The sequence below is a fragment of the Diabrotica virgifera genome, chromosome 4 (assembly GCF_917563875.1).
Source record: "Diabrotica virgifera virgifera chromosome 4, PGI_DIABVI_V3a".
Classification (NCBI taxonomy): domain Eukaryota; kingdom Metazoa; phylum Arthropoda; class Insecta; order Coleoptera; family Chrysomelidae; genus Diabrotica; species Diabrotica virgifera.
Genome location: NC_065446.1, coordinates 135,947,180 through 135,968,166, shown reverse-complemented (window position 1 = coordinate 135,968,166; position 20,987 = coordinate 135,947,180). Strand labels below are relative to the sequence as shown.

Sequence of the window (20,987 nt, the reverse complement as noted above, 5' to 3'; positions counted from 1 at the left end):
CTCAACATTTTGTTTTTTTATTCATTCGCTTATGCTGGATAATAAAAAAGTTAGGTACTTTAACAACTAGCCATGTATTTCATCAATACAGCGTGTTTTTAAATAATAATTTTGGCAACCTTGAAACTAATAATTGGCAAACTAATAAACAAATAAACTAATAATTGGCAAACGTGACATGAAAAAATAATGACAGTTTGCTTTATCAACGATATGTCTGCAAATACTTCGTTTCCGAGATAGGGGGTGTTGAAAGTTTTCTTACAAACTGACGATTTATTTATTGCTTTAAAACCGGTTTAGGTATGCAAATGGAATTTGGTGGGTTTTAAGAAGTAGTTATTGTACATTTTTTGACATAGAATTAAGAATTTAATATTCACCATTGGCGCGCATACGGGTAATATGAGGGCTTATATTACCTGTATGCGCGCCAATGGTGAATATTAAATTCTTACTTGTATCTCAAAAAATGTACAATAACTACGTCTTAACACCCACCAAATTTCATTTGCATATCTCAACTGGTTTTTAAGCAATAAATAAATCGTCAGTTTGTAAGAAAAATTTCAACACCCTCTATCTCAGAAATGAAGCATTTGCGGACATAGGTTTATAAAGCAAACTGTCATTATTTTTTCATGTAGAATTACCCCTTAAAGTTTGTCACACTTATTTAGAAACACCCTGTATTGATAAAGAACATGGCTAGTTGTTAAATTTCCTAACTTTTTTATGGTCCTACTTAAGCGAATGAATCAAAAAGCAGAATGTTGAGAAAACAAAAGGCTATAGTTGGGTTTTAATTTGAGTATTTTATAAATGCTAGAATATTCCACAGGGTGATGCGAAGTTTAAGAAAAAAAACACAGTTTCATTGGTACACCCGGTATGCAATGAAAATTTACCTGTTTAGCCACAATATTATTACATCGATATTGATAAAGAATAAGGCTATAACATATTAAAAAATCACTTAAATCGGACAACAGGTTTAGAAAATTCGAGACATCAAAAATGACCTATTTTTAAGGTGTCCGGTTAATTTAGCACCCCAGTGTATGTACAAAAATAATACAAATACAGTAAGAACCAATAACGAGGAATCCAGAGAATTTACTACAAGTCAAGGCGTCAAACAGGGATGCGTGCTGAGTCCACTGCTATTCTCAGTGGGACTGGATGAAGCGATAAAAAAAGCCAAGGGAAGAATGAGAAAACTAACATTAGGATACTGGCAAATGAAACGGACTCAACTATCGGAGCTAATATTTGCAGACGATATGGTATTGATAGCAGAAAACAGAGAAGACTTACAGAACAATCTTGAAATCCTAGAAGAAGAACTATCAAACATAGATATGAAAATCAATACAGAGAAAACAAAAACAATGATAATTTCAAATACGAGAAAGACACACGCAATAGAATTAGACGGGAAACAACTAGAGCAAGTGGAATATTTTAAATACCTAATAGTAATAATCGAATCAAATGGTAAACAAGACATGGAAATAAACGAGAGAATGGGACGAACAGGAAGCTTATTTAACGCTATGAAAACAAAATTTTTGGGGAAAAAAGAGATACCGAAGAAAGTAAAAACGGCAGTCGTTAAATCAGTAGTTAGACCAACAATCATATATAGCAGCGAGACATGGACATTGACGGGGAGACAAAAATCCAGAGTCAATGCTATGGAAATGAGGTTCCTGAGGAAAATAGCAAACAGAAAGAGGACAGACAAAATACGAAACGAAACAATTAGACAAAACCTAAAACTAGAACCAATAAATGAAAAAATAGTGGAGGGACAACTTAGATGGTTCGGGCACGTGTGTAGAATGTCGAACGAGAGACTTACAAAACGAGTGTTCGAAACGAGAGTTCAGGGGAAAAACAAAAGAGGAAGACCAAGAGTTATGTGGATAGATGAAATCAGGAAAAAAGTCGAGAAGAAGAGATTGACATTGGAAAGTGCAAGAAACCTAACGCAAGATCGGAAAGCATGGAGACTACAATGCCAAACTCAACTCCACCAGCCTTACACCTAAAGGTAGAAAGGCTTAGGACTAAGTAAGTAAGTAAATAAAGGATTCATGGAGAGATGCTGCAGATACCTTGAACAGCAAGAAAAACTAATGAGGAAGTACTAAGGATGGTCAACAAAGATAGAGAGCTGCTAAAGACTGTTAAATACCGGAAAATGTCTTCTCTGGGACATATACGGAGGGGAAATCGATATAGATACTACAAACTGATCCTTAGGGCACGATTCCGACATCGACGGCAGGCGGCAACTGCAAACGGCAGTTAGAGTTGTCACCATGACGACGTCATTACTTTGCACTATTAATTTGTATAATTATTAGCAACTGGTGTCCGGCAGAACGTCAGTTGCTAAGAAATATACTGCCGCCCTGCAGTTGCCGTCTGCCGTCGATGTCGGAATCATGCCTTTAAAGACAAAATAGACGGTCATAGAAGTGTAGCAAAAAAAATTGGGTTTAAAAAGCATTAGTGAAGGGACTCAGATATCAAATACAGGAAAATTTTCAATGTTGCAGAAGATCGAGAAGCCTTCGCAATGGTAATCGCCAACATGTCGCATAATTCTGATTTGGCACGTGAAGACGAAGAAATAAAGGAAAATTATCTTGAAATTGGTAAATCGAAAATGACTTACCTAATAATATCCCTGTAGCCCCCATGGACTTTATTAACGGAAAAAACTTCTTTAAATACACTATAAGCGGTGGTGCCCCCTTCAAATCCAAATGTACTAGTCTATTATTTGGTATATAAGGATTCTTTGGATCGATATTAACAAACGGCACCCCTAATTGTTGTTCCATTTGCAACTTCTCAAACTGTTTTTCGGACTTGACGTCTCTTCTGACATCATTCTTATTAGACTGAATCATTTCAGCATCGATTTCTGTAGCTGGTATTCTATTTCTATTGGCTTCGATGAATCTAACATTTTTTATACTTTTGGCCACAGCAGCCGCTACCATTTCGTCGTCCCTTTCTTCTTGTAAGAGATTGTTGAGATTGGGGCTTTTTTCTTCTAAGTTCGAAAATTGTAGACCAAAAATTATTAACGACAGGAAGCCTACCGCTACTAGTATTGTAGTTTTTTTCCTCCATGCTGTCAATCCCAGTCGTTGCATGTAGTTGTTCATTTTGTGTGCTTTTTTACTGCATTAAATTCATTTTATTTTAATAATTTCTTTAATATAAGAAGCTTGAAATAGTCCTGAAAAAATAAAAACAAATAAATAATTATTACAATATTGCAATTGTACAGAAACATCTGATAACGCGAAAGTTACTCAATTGGTTTTGCAACATTGGCACATAAAATCGTCGAAAGTTATATTTGGAATGTATATATTTAATGTTTTTCAATAAACATGAATATTACAAGTGCCGTGAAAAATAGGACACTAATGCCTGGTTGCACCAACAGATCTTAAGCTCCAGCTTAGCTAAGCTCTACTTATAGATATGGCCTCCTTGAGTATCACTTATGTTGCACTATAATTTTAGATTCTTACCTTATTATCAATTATATCTATTATTATATTATGGTATTCTTATTGTAATATATTATAATAATTATATTATATTAATTCTTATGATATTCTCGACTTAAGCTTAAGATCTGTTGGTGCAACCGTGCATAAGTGCACAATATTGTGAAATTATACACAATTATCCACAAAGCAGAAGGAAATTTTACTGTGAAATAGGCAGCAAATAAAAAACCGAAAAACCTTTAAAACCAGATTGATCTGACAACGTCGCGTAACCAAAGTTTTCAATCGATCTGACGTTGGCGGTTTCAAGTATTTCTGTCGACTTGTAATAGTAGGGGAGCGAAGTATGCTAAATGTGCAGTCACTCGAGCGCTTTGGGGACCTATTGGGTTGTGAAGAGTAGGTCCTAAAACCAAAAAAAGTTAAGTAAAATTGTCCATTTTAGTGGGGACTTTCCATTTTTAATTTAATTTTCCATTTCCAACAATCGGTTTTTCCGATTATAGCGCTATCTATCCATAATTTGAAAAAATGTTTCGAATAAAAGTTGCTTATTTTTACGTAAAGAATCCAAATCTGGAATAAAAATTTGGGGCTCCTATTTAAGATTTTCAAGTAACCCCTACCCCATCGTGGGGCGTCGTGTTTGGTACCATAGATTTTTCAAAAATATTCATTAAGTGTATTTTGCATTTTTTCGATCTAATGTTTATTTTGCGAAATATCGCGGAATTTCTATTTAAAATTTTAAATTTACCCCCACCCCTCTCCGTGTGGGGTCATGATTGCTATCATTAGATATATTTTTGAAATATATTGAACACGTATTTTTTTGTTTTTCGATCTAACGTTCATTTCGCGAATTATTCGCTTTTTTTTTTGTGAAACTTGTTAACTCGCCCATTTCCTTACGCCCCGCTCAAATCGTCAGATTCTTGAAATATACACTGTTTCGCATGTTCTTAACTTACCTAATCTTAATCTGACAATTTCGAGTATTTTTAAGGATAGATTTTTTTTCGGGCCCCCCTTAACGAACTCCCCTGTGTTAAGAGCCAATATATGGTAGAGGTACATCTGCAGGGCACCATGTTTCTCCCCATATGATAATCTGACGCGCTCGAGTAACTGCAAAAATCCCCGCTTGGGCTCCCCTACCATAAGCAGGGTAAATAATACCGTTGATTGAGGTATTGAGGTATATCGTCGCCTCAAAGCAACAGTAGGATATGTACATATCCTACTGTTGCTTTGAGGCGACGATATGTGGAAGTAACTTTTGCAGATGAAAGGCAGAATACCATTGAAGACACTGAATGCCAAACAGGACCCCCGATTACCATTGAAGAAGTCACGTCAGCTATTAAAACAACTAAAGATGGTAAAGCTGTAGGGCCTGACCAGTTTTATGTAGAATTCCTAAAACTTATGGATGAACAAGGAATAAAATGGATAACAACTGTATTCAACAAAATATACGTAACTGGAAAAATACCCCAAAGCTGGTTAAAGTCGACCTTCGTAGCTTTACCCAAAAAAGTAAATGCCAAAACATGTGAAGACTACAGAACAATTAGCCTAATGAGCCACTTGCTCAAAACGTTTCTGAAAGTGATACACGGCAGAATAGCTTAGGCACCCGAGAGGCTCTATTCGCTGTCCAAGTGCTTATGCAAAGATGCAGGGATGTTGACTGTGACGTGTATATTTGTTTTATCGACTACAAAAAGGCGTTTGATAGAGTAAAACATGATAAACTCTTAAATATCTTGAAAGAAGCGGGAGTAGATGATAGAGACTTAATCATATATAATTTGTATTACAACCAAACTGCCAATATTAAAGTGGATGACCAATTGACAGAGGCAGTCTCCATAGATAGAGGAGTGAGGCAAGGATGCATCCTGTCCCCGGTGCTGTTTAATATCTGAAGCAAGCGCTCGGAGAACTACAGGAAGGCGTATTAGTCAATGGAGTGCGTCTGAACAACATTAGATATGCCGACGACGCTGTAGTTTTTGCAGACAGTCTAGATGGTTTGCAAAGAATAATGTCGTGCATATCAGATATAAGTAGAGAATACGGACTTGATCTCAATACGAAAAAAACAAAGTACATGGTAGTCAGTAAGCGCGAAATATTAAATACACAGCTTTTGGTTAACCAACAACTAATTGACAGGGTCGACAGCTACACATACCTTGGTACCAACATAAACAGCCAGTGGGACCACTCAAGTGAAATAAAACAACGCATAGGAAAAGCGAGATCAGCGTTCATAATGATGAAGTCTCTTTTCAGAAGCCACGATTTACCTCTTGCTACCAAAATCTCTATCATCAGATGCTATGTATTTTCTACGTTATTATACGCAGTAGAGGCCTGGACACTTTCCGAGGCTTCTTTGAGAAAACTCGAGGCATTCGAGATGTGGTGTTACAGGCGCATTTTGAGAATTTCGTGGGTGGATCGTGTGACTAATGTTGAGGTTCTACGTAGAATAGGCAAGGAATGCGAGATTATTAACACAATCAAAAAGCGCAAACTAGAATATCTTGGCCATGTTATGAGGAATGAACAGAGATATGGCTTGTTGCAACTCATTCTTCAAGGCAGGGTATTTGGAAAGAGAGGACCAAGGAGAAGAAGGATATCTTGGCTTCAAAACCTGAGAAAGTGATTTAATACATCGACAACCGGACTATTCAGAATAGCTGCAAGCAAAGTTAGGATAGCCCTGCTGATCGCCAACATCCGGAACGGATAGGCACCTTAAGAAGAAAAAGAGGTATTGGAGGGAAGATATCTCATCCTTCACTAAAAATTGAGTCATTATATCACCGACATTCACCGAGTATCTCTATCCTTCTTTCAAAAACGCGAATACGATCTTCTGTCTCTTACAAACTAAAAAATTCTTGAAGAATAAATGCTTCGATAGCTGCTGCCCCAGTGAACTCATCGCAAACTATACTGTTAGCAAAATTTTACCTGTAGTTTCCTGTTTTATTTTGTTTACCGTTTCAGCCTTAGAAAAGGAAAGAGAGTCAGTAAGCGTTTTAACACACCGGCACTGTTGCAACATCTAAGAAATTTCTTGTTAGTCATAAAATTTAAATGATTCTTTGTAAATATTATTTATTTATTATTCATTTACGGACCGAAGTCCATTAGTACATGATACAATTAAAATTTTTTACAATTAAAATGTCACACAAATTAGAAAAATAAGATCTAGTAGATACAAAATTGGTAAATACATAACAAACAATAATAAAGAATAAACTTACTTGCTCTCATTCAACAATTGAGAGCTAGAACATTTTGAAATTGACAAATACAACTTATCCTAGAACAAAGACAATAACAGTAGTTGACAAATCAGTCTTGAAATTAGAACATTAAGTTAAGTATAAATATAATTGTGTGGAAAACGCAGTAAAGTCGTTCACAAAGAAATCAATTTGCGGAGATAATGTGTTTGCTAATTTAAGAGTTTTAGAGAGATAGGAACTTGAACTATAATTTGTGCGGTTAATGACCTCGTGGAAGGTGGTCACAGAACGGGTGGTTCTTGAAGGTACATGTAGACCAATTTTATTTAAAAGTGGGATACAGAATTTATGACCATGAATTAAGTTATATAAGAAGCAAAGATCTTTATGTTGACGACGACTCTGTAATGAGTCAAGTCGAATAATTTGCAGTAACGACTCATAACTTTGACCAGTGAGATGCATCTTATAAGCATAATAACGTAAGAAGTTACGCTGAACTTGTTCGATTTTATTAATATGACAGTTATATTGAGGTGACCAAACACATGATGCATAATCTAAATGTGGTCTAACCAAAGAACAATAAAGAAATTTTAAAGAACGACCAGTCGTAAAGTCATAGCTGCATCTTTTAACAAAGCCAAGCATCTTTAATGACTTAGAAACCATGCTATTAATGTGTAGGTTGAAATTTAAGTTAGTATCAAGAATAACACCCAGATCTATAACTGAGTCAACTAATTGTAACCTAGTGTCCCGTATAAAGTAAGAATTATTCTCAAAGTGTCTTAGTCGAGTAAAAGTTATAGCATGGCATTTGTTTGCATTTAAGTCCATACCATTAAGTGAGCACCATTCCACAAGACCATTAAGATCTGATTGCAAATTGTAGTGATCCAAATCAGAGGTAATTATGTGAAATAATTTAAGGTCATCAGCAAATAGAAGAAATTGAGCAAAATTGAAGCTTTTATTTATGTCATTTATAAATAAATTAAAAAGGATAGGTCCTAAGTGGGAGCCTTGAGGTACACCCGATGTAACTATAATTTCATTAGAGAAATAATTCTTAATACGAACTATCTTCCTTCTATCTAATAGATAATTTCGAATCCAACTAAGCAGAGGATCAGAGAAACCCAACTGTTCGATCTTATGTAACAATAACGTATGGTTGACTCTATCGAATGCCTTGGAAAAATCTGTATAAATCGCATCTACCTGTTGTTTACTTTCCAATGCTTCATTTAAGAAGGAAGTATAATTTAACAAGTTCATTTCAGTTGATCTCCCCATAACAAAACCATACTGTTGTTCAATGATTACATTTTGTATAGTAGGCTTAATTTTGTCACATATTAAACTCTCGAATAGTTTAGGTATAGTATTAAGGATACTAATAGGTCTGTAGCTCTGTACCCCGCTTCTATCTCCATTCTTGAATATCGGTGATATAAAACTAACTTTCCAAACGGGAGGGAATTCACTCGTTTGTAATGATTTTTGAAAAATAAAGAATAAGGGACGAGCAAGATTAAAACTACAGTATTTCAGTAACTTGGGTGGGATTCCATCAGGCCCTGGACCCTTATGTATGTTTAGCTGGGATAATTTGGTATATACCTCTGAAATAGATAAGTCACAACCAGTAATGTTGAAACTAGTGTTAGCCCTTGCACTATTTGGAATAGGACATTCGTCCTCACTATATACTGCAGCAAAGTACTGAGCAAACATCTTGGCTATGGTAGGACCATCGGAACTGGTTTGGCCATTATGGTTTAAAGTGTTCGGAATGCTATTATTGTTCCTTTTAGAATTTACGAACCTCCAGAAGCTTTTAATGTTACTAGGAAGTGTATGTTCAACGTTTGCTACAAACTGATTGTATGCTTGACCTGATAAGGACTTGCATATCGACCTCAATCTAGAAAATTCATTATAGTCTTGAGGTAACCTGGTCACTTTAAATTTCTTATGAGCTTTCTTTTTAGCAATGATGCAGTTTCTTAACTCTCGGGTATACCATTTAGGAAAATTGCCGGTATAAAACTTTTTCATTGGTACATAAACATCGATAGCGCCATATAAGACATCATAAAGTATATTGACCATATCATCTAAACTTTTGTCTCTGAAAATTTCATCCCAGTATATTGTGTCTAAGTAATCAGAAATACCTTGAAAATTTGCTGATTTAAAGTCGTAGAAAAAGCCTTCAGCTTTCATTTCATCAGTTAAAACATCTCCGCGGTTTAAATTAAAGCATAAAGGAGGGTGGAAACTATCGGGGTCAACTAATCCCTCATCAGCTTCTGCGACAATGCAATTTTCATCATGAACCAAAACTAGATCAAGTAATGAGTTTACATTATTATAGATGTTATTGCGTTGGAAAAGATTTTGATAGGAACATATATGATTCATAATATTTATAGCATCTTCTTCGATTAAAGGAATGTCTGGAGCAGAAATTGCCGTAGAACAAAAATTATCATGAGACCAAGTACAGTGTAGGTTGAAGTCCCCTGCAATACAGAAATGAGAGGTGGGAAATGTATTTGAAAGATTATCGATGCTGTTATTGAAAGAGATATATTTTTCTAAAGCAGACTTAGGAGGAAAATAAAGCGCTCCCACAATAAGCGGACAATTAGTACTGCCAACAGCCACATATATTTGTTCTATACCTGGAAAAGATTCCAGCAGTCTACTAGGGATAGATGAGCGCACTGCAATTAGAACTCCCCCCCCTCTGCTCGAAGTACTAGTGAGGTGAGAACGGTCCTTTCTATATATTACATAATCAGTAAGATCAAGTTCTGAGTCAAATATTTGGTCATTTAACCAAGTTTCAGTAAATATAATTATATCATAACAAACTCCCTGCGAATTGTTTCTAATAACACGAAGTTTAGTGCGCAATCCACGACAATTTTGATAAAAGATAGAAAAAGGAGACTTATGAAGATGGTTAAAACTTAGTTTTTTGTAACAAACAAATTTTTTTTTGTTTTTTGTTTTGTTATAGGTCTGAAATATAATATTTCAATGAACGGTGGTATTTACATTGTTTGAAACAACTTTTTTGTAGTTTGATATAATATAACTGTCATTTGATTTTTTTCAATATAGAATAGAATAGAAATATGCTTTATTGTCACTGAAAATTATACAAATTTTATGGACAAAGCTTAATATAAAGTCATAAAAAATAAATAAATAATATCTAACAATAACAATAACATATACAATTTTCTGAAATTTGATAAATCGTCAATATAAAAAAAATACAAAAATACAAAATATAAGTTAATAAAGTAAAGAAAAAAAAACAAAATCGATATATTGCAATAATTTATAGAAATTGCAAAGTGAACATACAACAAAGTAAACTATAGACATAGGAACTAATAATTTAAGCTGTTGCATGTGACACCCAAATAGATAAGTTTGGTTACTACATTACTGTAATTTCTTAGTTAGTCTTAATATGTATTGTATTACATGAATTGATCGGATTCCAGTTTGCGTTTGTTTTATTTAAGAGTATATTCATTTAAATCCTTGATTGAAATAGAATACATATTGTATAAATAAATATTTCTTGTAATTCTTAAAGAATTTTCGAAACATATGCCCACAATAATTATTGGTTGCTTTGCATTAAACTTATATGGTTCTTTTCATGAGCATTTTTCAGTGCGTCACAAATGATAGAAAAAAAGGCTAGTCCGTGATAAATACACATTTATGACATTTTAGTTAAATCTGACAGTTGTCACATTTTATTTGCAATTTGGTATAAAAACAAATCAATTGTGTTTATTGCATTTATAAAATGGTATTTTCTTTGATTTGTATAGTCTTATAAATTGTACAGATTAAATTTTTTATATAAATAATACATTTAATTATACATTTAATATTATATATTATACATTAATAATACATTTAATATTATTTAATATTATATTATTAGCGCCATCTATTGACAACTAGATTAGATGTTATAAATGTCACCGGCGAAATGTAATCAGCGACGTGTGTTTTTTTCTGCCACATACAATTTAATGCGTTAGAGAGAAATCGAAAAACTGTGACGCACTGAAAAATGCTCATGAAAAGAACCATAGAAGGCTTTTCTTGTTATATAATATGTTGTTTCATTTTATATGTCGTCATATCTACCTTTATTAGTACATTCCTTCACGGTTTTTGCTGTAAATTTTAAATGGACTTTTATTTGGATTGACATGAAAGAAAAGAAGTGATATTGTGCCGATGTGGGCTTTTGCCCTGGGGGTGACTTTCACCCCCTTTTAGGAGTGAAAAATATATGTCCAAAATAAGTCCGGAAATGGATAAAATGACTAATTTTAAGTAACTTTTGTTCAATAGAGTTTTTTCGCCAAGTGAACACTTTTCTAGTTATTTGCCAGTGAATATGTTCATTTTTCAACAAAATAACCACGTTTTTAGACGGTTTTTCGCAAATAACTCAAAAAGTAAGTATTTTGTCGAAAAAAACGTTTTTAGCAAAAATATAGCCTGTAAAAAAGTTTAAAAAATGGTGTACGCTTGAGGTCCCTGGACCTCGTAGAACCAGAGTTATAGCCAATGAAAAAATAGGTTCATATTCGCCAAATTTCAAAAAGAATATTTCAACGTGAAATGTCCAAAAAATGAAGCAATTTTTGGGGAAACCAATTTTAACTTTTTTAAAGTGTTTAAAAAAGCTTTATTTCTGTTTTTATAAAAAGTTTCTAACATCAAATTTAAGCACGTTACGCTCAAAATAAAGTTGGTCCCTTTTGTTTTGGCAAAAAAAAATCGGGAAAATCACCCCCTAATTAGTAACTTAAATGAAATTAATCGTTACCGCTTCACAAATTATTTTACTTATGTTGTTTTTATATGATTTATCATCATATGTAAGCTTTATCGATTCAAAGTGCTTATTTTTGAAAAAAAATTGGTTTTAAGTAAAATTTTTTAAATTTTTAATTTTGAAAAATATTCTTTTTTTCAAAATAACTTAAAAATTGTTAGAGATACCGTTTCGGATTTTGGCGACCATCATGGCAATCTCTACTTTCACACTGCTGCTCTGAAAAGATTTGTAGTGGTTGTGTTGAACCACGTACGTAGATTTTTCAGCCAGGAAAACCTTCGTCTAGTACGGCCTAGCCTACACTAATTTAGCCGAGTCGAAAGTAATTTGACGAACATGTAAGGATTTTACATGCGTATTCTTGGGGTATTACTTGGGTAATTCCCAAATCACGTCCTTTATAATCCAAGGATGGTACTAAAAGTGAGAAATTTGACCTACGCTGTCTGTCCGTCGGTCCGTCCGACCGCGAATATAACTGCTCCATCACTATACTAGCTAGAATGACAAATTAGGTGTTAAATGAAAGCTTATAATCCACGAATAGTACTAAAAATGAGAAATTTGACCTAGGCTGTCTGTCCGTCGGTCCGTCCGACCGCGAATATAACTGCTCCGTCACTATACTAGGTAGAATGACAAATAAGGTGTCAAATGAAAGCTTATAATCCAAGGATGGTACTAAAGGTAAGAAATTTGAGCTAGGCTATGTGTCCGTCGTCCGTCCGACCGCGAATATAACTGCTCCGTCAATATACCAGGTAGAATGACAAATGAGGTGTCAACTGAAAGCTTATAATCCAAGGATGGTACTAAAAGTGAGAGCTTGAACTAGGCTGTCTTTCTGTCGGTCCGTCCGACCGCAAATATAACTGCTTCGTCACTATACCAGGTAGAATGAAAAATGAGGTGTCAAATAAAAGCTTATAATCCAAGGATGTTACTAAAGGTGGTAAATCTTAGCGAGGCTGTCTGTCGGTCTGTCCGCCCGACCGCGAATGTAATTATTTCGTCAATATACCAGATATAATGACAAATGAGGTGTCAAATGAAATGAGGTCCTAGGCCAAACTAGTTTGTCCTAGGCCAAACTAGTTTGTCCTGAAATCGGGTTTGGCCGGTAACATATACACCTTTTTTTTCAATTTTTTACATACTATATTTTTGCTAAGAATGTTTTTTTCGACAAAATACTTACTTTTTGAGTTATTTGCGAAAAATCATCTAAAAGCGTGGTTATTTTGTTGAAAAATGAACCTATTAACTAAGCAACTAACTCGAAAAGTATTAACTAAATGAAAAAACTCGATAGAACAAAGGTTACTTAAAATTAGTCAGTTTCTCCATTTCCTGACTTACTTTGGACGTATATTTTTTCACCCCCGAGAAGGGGTGAAATCCACCCCCAGGGCAAAAGCACACATCGGCACAATATCACTTTTTTCTTTGACTTGTTAGCTATTTATATGCCAAATTTCATGTCAAGAATACACCAGTGGACCGAGTAAATATACCAGTATACAGTATAGTATACCTATCTTGGAAACTTGGAACAATAGTAAACGAACAATGGGACCATTCACAAGAAATAAAACGTAAAATAGAGAAGGCTCGGAATGCATTCAATAACATGGCCAAACTCTTTAAAATCCACAACCTTAATCTGGAGATAAAAGTAAGGCTCCTACGATGTTATATCTTCTGAATATTATACTACGGAGTTGAATCCTGGACACTCACTAAAGCGATGGAGAAAAAACTTGAAACCTTCGAGATGTGACTATACAGGCGAATCATAAGGATATCATGGACGGACAAGATAACCAACGAGACCGTATTACGAAGAATGGGAAAAGAAAGAGAGGTGATGTACACCATTAAAAGGAGAAAGTTAGTATATCTCGTTAAAAAGTTCGAAAGTTAGTATAGCACATAATGAGAAACGGCACCAAATACAGATTACTGAGGGTAATACTTCCAGACAAAGTATTCGGAAGCAAGAAATTGGGAGAAGAAGAATATCATGGTTAAAGAACCTGAGGAAATGGTTCTCCACAACAACTAATCTATTTAAAGCATCAATTAATAAAATCATTATAGCCAGAATGATCGCCAATATTCTAAACGAATAGGCACCAAAAGAAGAAAATTCGTTTAAATCCTTGATCTTGATTGTGAAATATAATACATATTGAAAAGGTAAATATTTCTTGTAATTATTAGGCCCGGTTCTTTATGTCTCGATACAGCCGGTTACAGCTTGTTTACATGGGCGGTTTGCCAACGTTTGACGCCGCGGTTTACCTGAAAAACCCAACCGCCGCGGTTCGTACACATGAGAGCGATTGACTGGCGGTCTCATTCCTCCCCTAGTAAACTTACAACCGCCGCGGTTTGACGACGGATCGGTTGCATGTGTACAATGTTGAGCGGTTGCATTTGTTTCTATGTTAACTTGAACCGCGGCGGTTGGGTTTTTCAGGTAAACCGCGGCGTCAAACGTTGGCAAACCGCCCTATCTGAACAAGGCCTTAGTTAAGGGACCTCTTTAGGGTCTCTTGCCTTGCAATAACCATCCCCCATCATAAAATACCGGTTCATTGTTTGCAACACGTATTGTATATAGTCCAGGATGTATTGTCATTGTCGCCCCCGTCAAGTAAATTATTCCAATTCGACTTTTTTGCACAAACTTACTCAAAAAGAGGTCCTTATAACAAATCCACAGGGTGAGAGGCGGTACCATGATCGAAAAATTGTTTAAACAAATTCACAAAAATATTTTTTTAGATCATTTGGGTCATTCTGAGCAAAAAAGGTATATATAGGTCTGGAACCCGCGTACCAAAAAAAAGTTGATTAATAGCAAGCTGAAAATTTGATCATAGCTTAAGGGTGTCTAGTCGGACAAACTTTGATGTATGGGAACACTGGAACAGGGGAAGTTTTAATTGTGGAACAGGTTAAAAATTTGAAGCGTCAGACTACGAAAACGTCCCATCTATTTTGTTGGACAGAACTGCCAATTGATTTGTTACCCTTTCATTAAACTCTCATGCAAATATCAGACTGCTATTTATCACCAACTGGGCATTTTAATAAGTCCGACACGTAGATTATGTCAAATAACAGGAATTACGTTGGTGATAAAAAGCAGTCTGATTTTTGCATTAGAGTTCAATGAAAACGTAACAAATCAATTGGGAGTTCTATCCGACAAAATACATGGGACGTTTTCGTAGTCTGACGGTCCAAATCTTTAACCTGAACCACTATTAAAACTTCTCCTGTTCCAATGTTCCCATACATCAAAGTTTTTCCGACTAGACACCGTTAAGCTATTTACACATTTTCAGCTTGCTATTAATTAACTTTTTTTGGTACGCGGGATCCAGACCTAGTAACTTGTGATTTTTCTCTAAAATTGATTGTTGTCGAGTTATACGCGATTTAAAATTTGAAAAATGCGAAAATGGCCATTTTCAAGGCTTAATAACTGGGTTAAATATAATTATTATAGGAAAGTCAGAAAGTGACCTAATCAAAGTTTAAAGCCTACAAGATCATAAAGAAATTTTTGTCATTAAGTTATTACTAAGCTGTCATTTTTAATTATTAACAATGGGCGCTAAGCGCATATTAGGCGGCCTTCAATGGTGATTGCGAAAGAGATGCACCATTCCAGCCGTCCAATGGAGCATCTCACTCGCACTCAGGAAACTACATGTAAAATTTTGCTAAAAGTATAGTTTGCGATGAGTTCACTGGGGCAGCAGCTATCGAAGCATTTATTCTTCATTTCAGTTTGTACGAGATAGAAGATCGTATTTGCGTTTTTGAAAGAAGGATAGAGATACTCGGTGAATGTCTGTGATAGAATGATAAAACGATATTACGAAATATTAAAAAAACTTCAATTCAGTATTTAAAACGTAAGTATATTTAAGGTAAAAATATTAGCCCAATAAAATAAAATAAAATCAAAATTTAATTCCGTACAGGTTGGAATAAATTTTTTATTAAAGTTTAGGTCAAAACAAAAGATATTTTCAAGAAAGTATATGATTCATATGAGGAGATCATTGTTTAAATAATTAAAAATTGGTAATTTTTGCACAAAATTTACTTTTTTAACTGCTGCGGCAATTCTTGTTTTTATTAAGGATTTTACAATTTTTTTCTGCAAAGATGAAGAAACAGTCTTTTATATGAGATTTACTAAATTAAATTTGACCTTTAATTTATTTAGATAATTGTAAATCAAAATTGAAAAACAAATTTCCAAAAAAATATTATTTTCAATATAAATAAGCACTATAAAATATTATGTTTCGCAGAAAAAGTTGCGCTATAATATCACTATAAACCGACAAAAAAAATTGTTGACAAGTATTGAGCAGTTTATGAGATATTTAATTTGTTTATAAAAAATTACCATTTTTTCAATTGTAAAAACGCGGTTGTTGCCGACAGAGTATAAAAGTTTTAGAGGTCTCATTTTGTTTGCCTTTATGTATATTTTCTATAGATGTATTGACAAATTAAAATTTTAATTAAACACCCCTTCAAAATGGCGTTTGAAAATTAGTGTAATTTGTTTAAAATTTGTTTTTTTAATAACATCACCGGGATTAAAAATTTAGAAATTATTTTTCGATATTTGTGTTCTTAATAGTTTTTGACACACTTACAAAAGAAAAAAAATTTCTAGATCCATTTTTTGCCGAGCTAGCTTTTCCAAGTTTAAAAATTCATAATTTGTTTATTTATCAATATTAACATTTTAAAGTTTGTGAGTACATCTATCAAGCCTACTACTTAACAATGTCATTTATACATACAGTTAAAATTGTAGAATATTTTAAAAAATAATGATTTTCGTAGCGACCTTAACTGAAAACTTTTTGCATGAAGAGTGGTGCAGTAGTACTTTGCAATATCTTCGTTAATAATGGACCAATTTCAATGTTTTTTTTTTAGTTAATGGTAGCTTATAAAAAAATGACACTGTTAACAATAAATATTCGTCAATTTGTTAGGTATAAACTTATACTATATTGTTTTTCTCTTGATATTATAAATAAAAGTTGACACAAAAGACTTTTTATAAAAAAAAATAATACTGAATTAGCATTAAAAATTTGTTAAAGACTTTTTTCTTTGTACCATATTAAAATATGTATGTATTTTACATTTAATTTTATAATCTTTTTAACAGGTAATACACTAAAAATTGTGTATATATTTGTTAATCTATATTCACTTATATACATTTATTTATATAGAGGTTGTCCTCCATTTTTTTATATATATTACATTTTGTATTCACATTATTTTTGCGAAATTTTGCCAATGATTTGTGCAAAGAAAAAAGTTTTTATGATTTTTTAAAAAATTTACTATTTTGGTAAATTTTTAAAATAAAAATTTGTTTTAATACTCTTTTGTGATTATCTTAGGTGCCAATTTTATTTATCACAATACTAGAGAAAAAAAATGTTATTGAAAAAAAAATTGTTTATAAATAGTTAATGATTATTTATGGCAAAAAGGGTCATGAAGATGCTATTATTTTTATATTCTACCCCAAATTAAAAGAAAACATTGAAATTGGCCCATTATTAACGGAGATATTGGAAACTACTCCTCCGCCAATTTTCAGACAAAAAGTTTTCATTTAAGGTGTAATGAATATCATCATTTTTAAAAATATTCTACAATTTTTATTATGTGTATAAATGACATTGTTAAGTATTAAGGTTAATAGATGTACTCACGTACTTTTAAATGTCAATATTGATAAATAAACAAATTATGAATTTTTAAACTGGGAAAAGCTATCTCGGCCAAAAATTCTCCTAGAAAATTTTTATTCTTTTGTGAATATGTCAAAAATTACCAAAAATACGAATATTGAAAAATAATTTCAAAATTTTTAATCACGGCGATGTTATTAAAAAAATAAGTTTTAAACAAATTACACCAATTTTCAAACGCCATTTTGGAGGGGTGTTTAATTAAAATTTTGATTTGTCAATACATTTATCGAAAACATAGATAAAAGCAAAACAAATGAGACCTTAAAACTTGTATACTCTATCGGCAACAACCGCGTTTTTGCGATTGAAAAAATGGTAATTTTTGATAAACAAATTAAATATCTCATAAACAACTGAATATTTATCAACAAATTTTTTTGTCAATTTATAGTGATATCATAGCGCAACTTTTTATGCAAAACAAAATATTTGATAGTGCTTATTTATAGTGCAAATAATATTTTTTTGGAAATTTGTTTTTCAATTTTGATTTACAATTGTTTAAATAAATTAAGGGTCAAATTTAATTTGGTAAGTCTCATATAAAAGACTGTTTCTTCATCTTTGCAGAAAAAAATTGCAAAATCCTTCATAAAAACACGAATTGCCGCAGCAATTAAAAAAGTAAATTTTGTGCAAAAATTACCTATTTTTAATTATTTAAACAATGATCCCCTCATAAGAATCATATACTTTCTTGAAAATATCTTTTGTTTGGACCTAAACTTTGATAAAAAATTTATTCCAACCTGTACGGAATTACATTTTGATTTACATGTACTGTAATTTTATTTGATCGGTCTATACTATATACACCACAGCTTTGACCGCACTCGCAAACTCGCACTCACATTGACGGCCGCCTCAATACACGCTTAAAGCTCATTGTTGATAATTAAAAATAACATCTTAGTAATGAAATAATGACAAACATTTCTTTAGGATCTTGTAGAGCGGACTTTAATCTTTGGATAATTTGGTCAGTTTCTGACTTTCATAATGATTACTTTTAACCGAGTTATTAACCCTTGAAAATGGTTATTTTAGCTTTTTCAAATTTTAAATCGCGTATAACTCGACAACAATCAATTTTAGAGAAAAATAACAAGAGACCTTTTTTGCTGAGAATGACCCAAAGAATCTAAGAAAAATTTGTTCGAAGTGAAAAAAAATATTTTTGTGAATTTGTTTAAAAAAAAATTTTAAACAATTTTCCGACCGCGGTACTGCCCGGTACCCTGTGGATTTGTTATAAGGATCTCTTTTTGAGTAAATGTGTGCAAAACAATCGAAAAGGAATAATTTACATCACGGAGGCGACGATACAGCTTGGACTAATAAATATTTTCGATGCCGAATATTTCCAAAACATTTAGAACTGGCAACGCTGCCGAGGAAAATAAGTTTGTAGCGTTTTGTGGTCAAATCCAAAAATAATACAAGTAGAATTTTATACAAATTTCTTTATCGTTCTAAGGATAAGAGATTCACATATCTACTCACTAGGTGGCTTTTGGACTGCCATCTATGAGGCGAATATAGCAGAGGTCTCGTTTTCTTTCGTAACATGAGATATCTTCCCTCCAATACCTCAATCAACGATAATACTAAAATATAGTACCGTAAAACAAGAGATAACTAACCTACTAGAAGAAGAAATAAGGGGACACCAAGCAAAGAGGAAGGTAATTAGGAAAACTGAAAGAGGATGAAAAATATACTAAAGAACTTTCAGAAAACAGGGATGTATGAGGAAGAAAATACTGAGGATCATGGACCAAATAAGCGAAGTCAGACATAAAGATAAAAATGAATACAAGAGAATCCACATAATAGACAGAAATAAGATAAGAGAAAACACACTTTCGTAGAGAAGAATGTAATGAAATTGAAAATTATGAAAATAAACACCTGCAGAAGGAAAGTGGTCAAATAAACAGACATACTCTGGAATATTTCGTTCACATCTTTTTGCAATTGCAAAAAATAGTGTTTGGGAGTTAAGTTTGCATCGGTTCCAACATACTATCTGTTAATTGCCAATCCCAGTCTTCTGGGATCTGTTGATACCATATCCTAGCCATATCTGAGCTTAGTACTAGACTTGATACAAGTGTTGATGAACAGAAGCTGGAGGAAGACAAGACAGTTGTAAATTGATCTATAAAATCATTTTTTTTTTCTAGATCCATAAACAGATAGGAGAAAGTTAATTTCTTCTGTGATTACTGTTTGGAGAAGTGTTGCCTGTAAAGAGAGTTCAGGGCAAGAAGATAGACATAACTGAAATCAAAATGTTACAGTGATATCGGGTAAGACTAGAAGGAACAAGATAAAGAACTATGATTAGGGAAAGAGTTGAGGTGACCACAGCCTCAAAAAGGTTTAAAAACAAAGACTACAATGGTTTGGTCAGGTCAGACGTAGAAATGAGAACTATGTGAGACGAATGATAGATTTGTTAGAAGTTGAGGGAAAGAGAGGCAGAGGAAAATAAAGGAGAGGGTGGAAGATCTGTGTGGCAGAGAACTTAAAAGATAAAGGTTTAAAAGAATGTTGATAATCTCCTGGTTAGATCACGTATCAAACAGTGAAGTCATTGAAGTGAAAGAAGATTCAGTGAGGAATGTCAAATTGTTTCATGTGAAGAAGCGCATGTGAGAATATCTAGGTCACATGAGAAACCATCAGTGCTATATGATACTGTATCTTATATAGCAAGGAAAAGTACAAGGCAGAAGAGGTTTGACAGACAAAGAACTTTGTGACATTATATTTTTAGGAAACTGGTTGTCACTATAGTGGACTATTTAGAAGAGCAAATATCCATGTTAATAGTAAACATATACAGGGTGTTTCATTAAGAATTGTCCATATAGTAACTGGAGAAACCTTAGCACAAAATACGAAGGTTTAACCTAAAAAACTTAAATAAAATATTCCTCCTTAACGAGATACAGAGTGTTTTATTACAAATATTCTAAAATGATTTTAGCCCATTGTTTTAACACCTTCCAATATTTTTTGTTCAAACTTGACAAACAGTTTACACATGCTAGGATACTCTAACTAGTCTTAAAAGGTAGTTTTTCGCTGTTACCAGAGGCGTCCTGTAGGGATATATACTTCATTTTCGCCCTTTTTCCCCCCTCATAATCTACGCCACTGTCGTAATAATCATTTCAGCATGTTTTTTTATTCCTTGTTACTTTTTACATAAATATCATTCTTTTGTCTCATTGCATGAGACATTCATATTGCAAATACATAATCCATTACATTAAAACGCAAATAACTTGAAAACTACTTACTCTAATGTATTGAGACAAAAGGATGATATATACGTACAAAGTAACGAAGAATAAAAAAAACATGCTGAAATTATTATTACGACAGTGGCGTAGATTGTAAGGGGAAAAGCGGCAAAAAGGAAGTATATATCCCTACAGCACGC

At 33.2% G+C, this 20,987-nt stretch overlaps 1 protein-coding gene across 1 annotated transcript in view; it reads right to left on the bottom strand.

Annotated features, from left to right (window-relative positions):
- Positions 1-20,987, bottom strand: part of LOC114328431 (hexosaminidase D-like) — a 119,023-nt gene that overhangs the window by 93,837 nt on the left and 4,199 nt on the right. The window contains exon 2 of the mRNA XM_028277282.2: positions 2,687-3,259. Coding sequence (XP_028133083.1) covers positions 2,687-3,185 — 499 coding nt within the window. The 5' untranslated portion in view covers positions 3,186-3,259. The remainder of the gene's footprint in view (positions 1-2,686; positions 3,260-20,987) is intronic.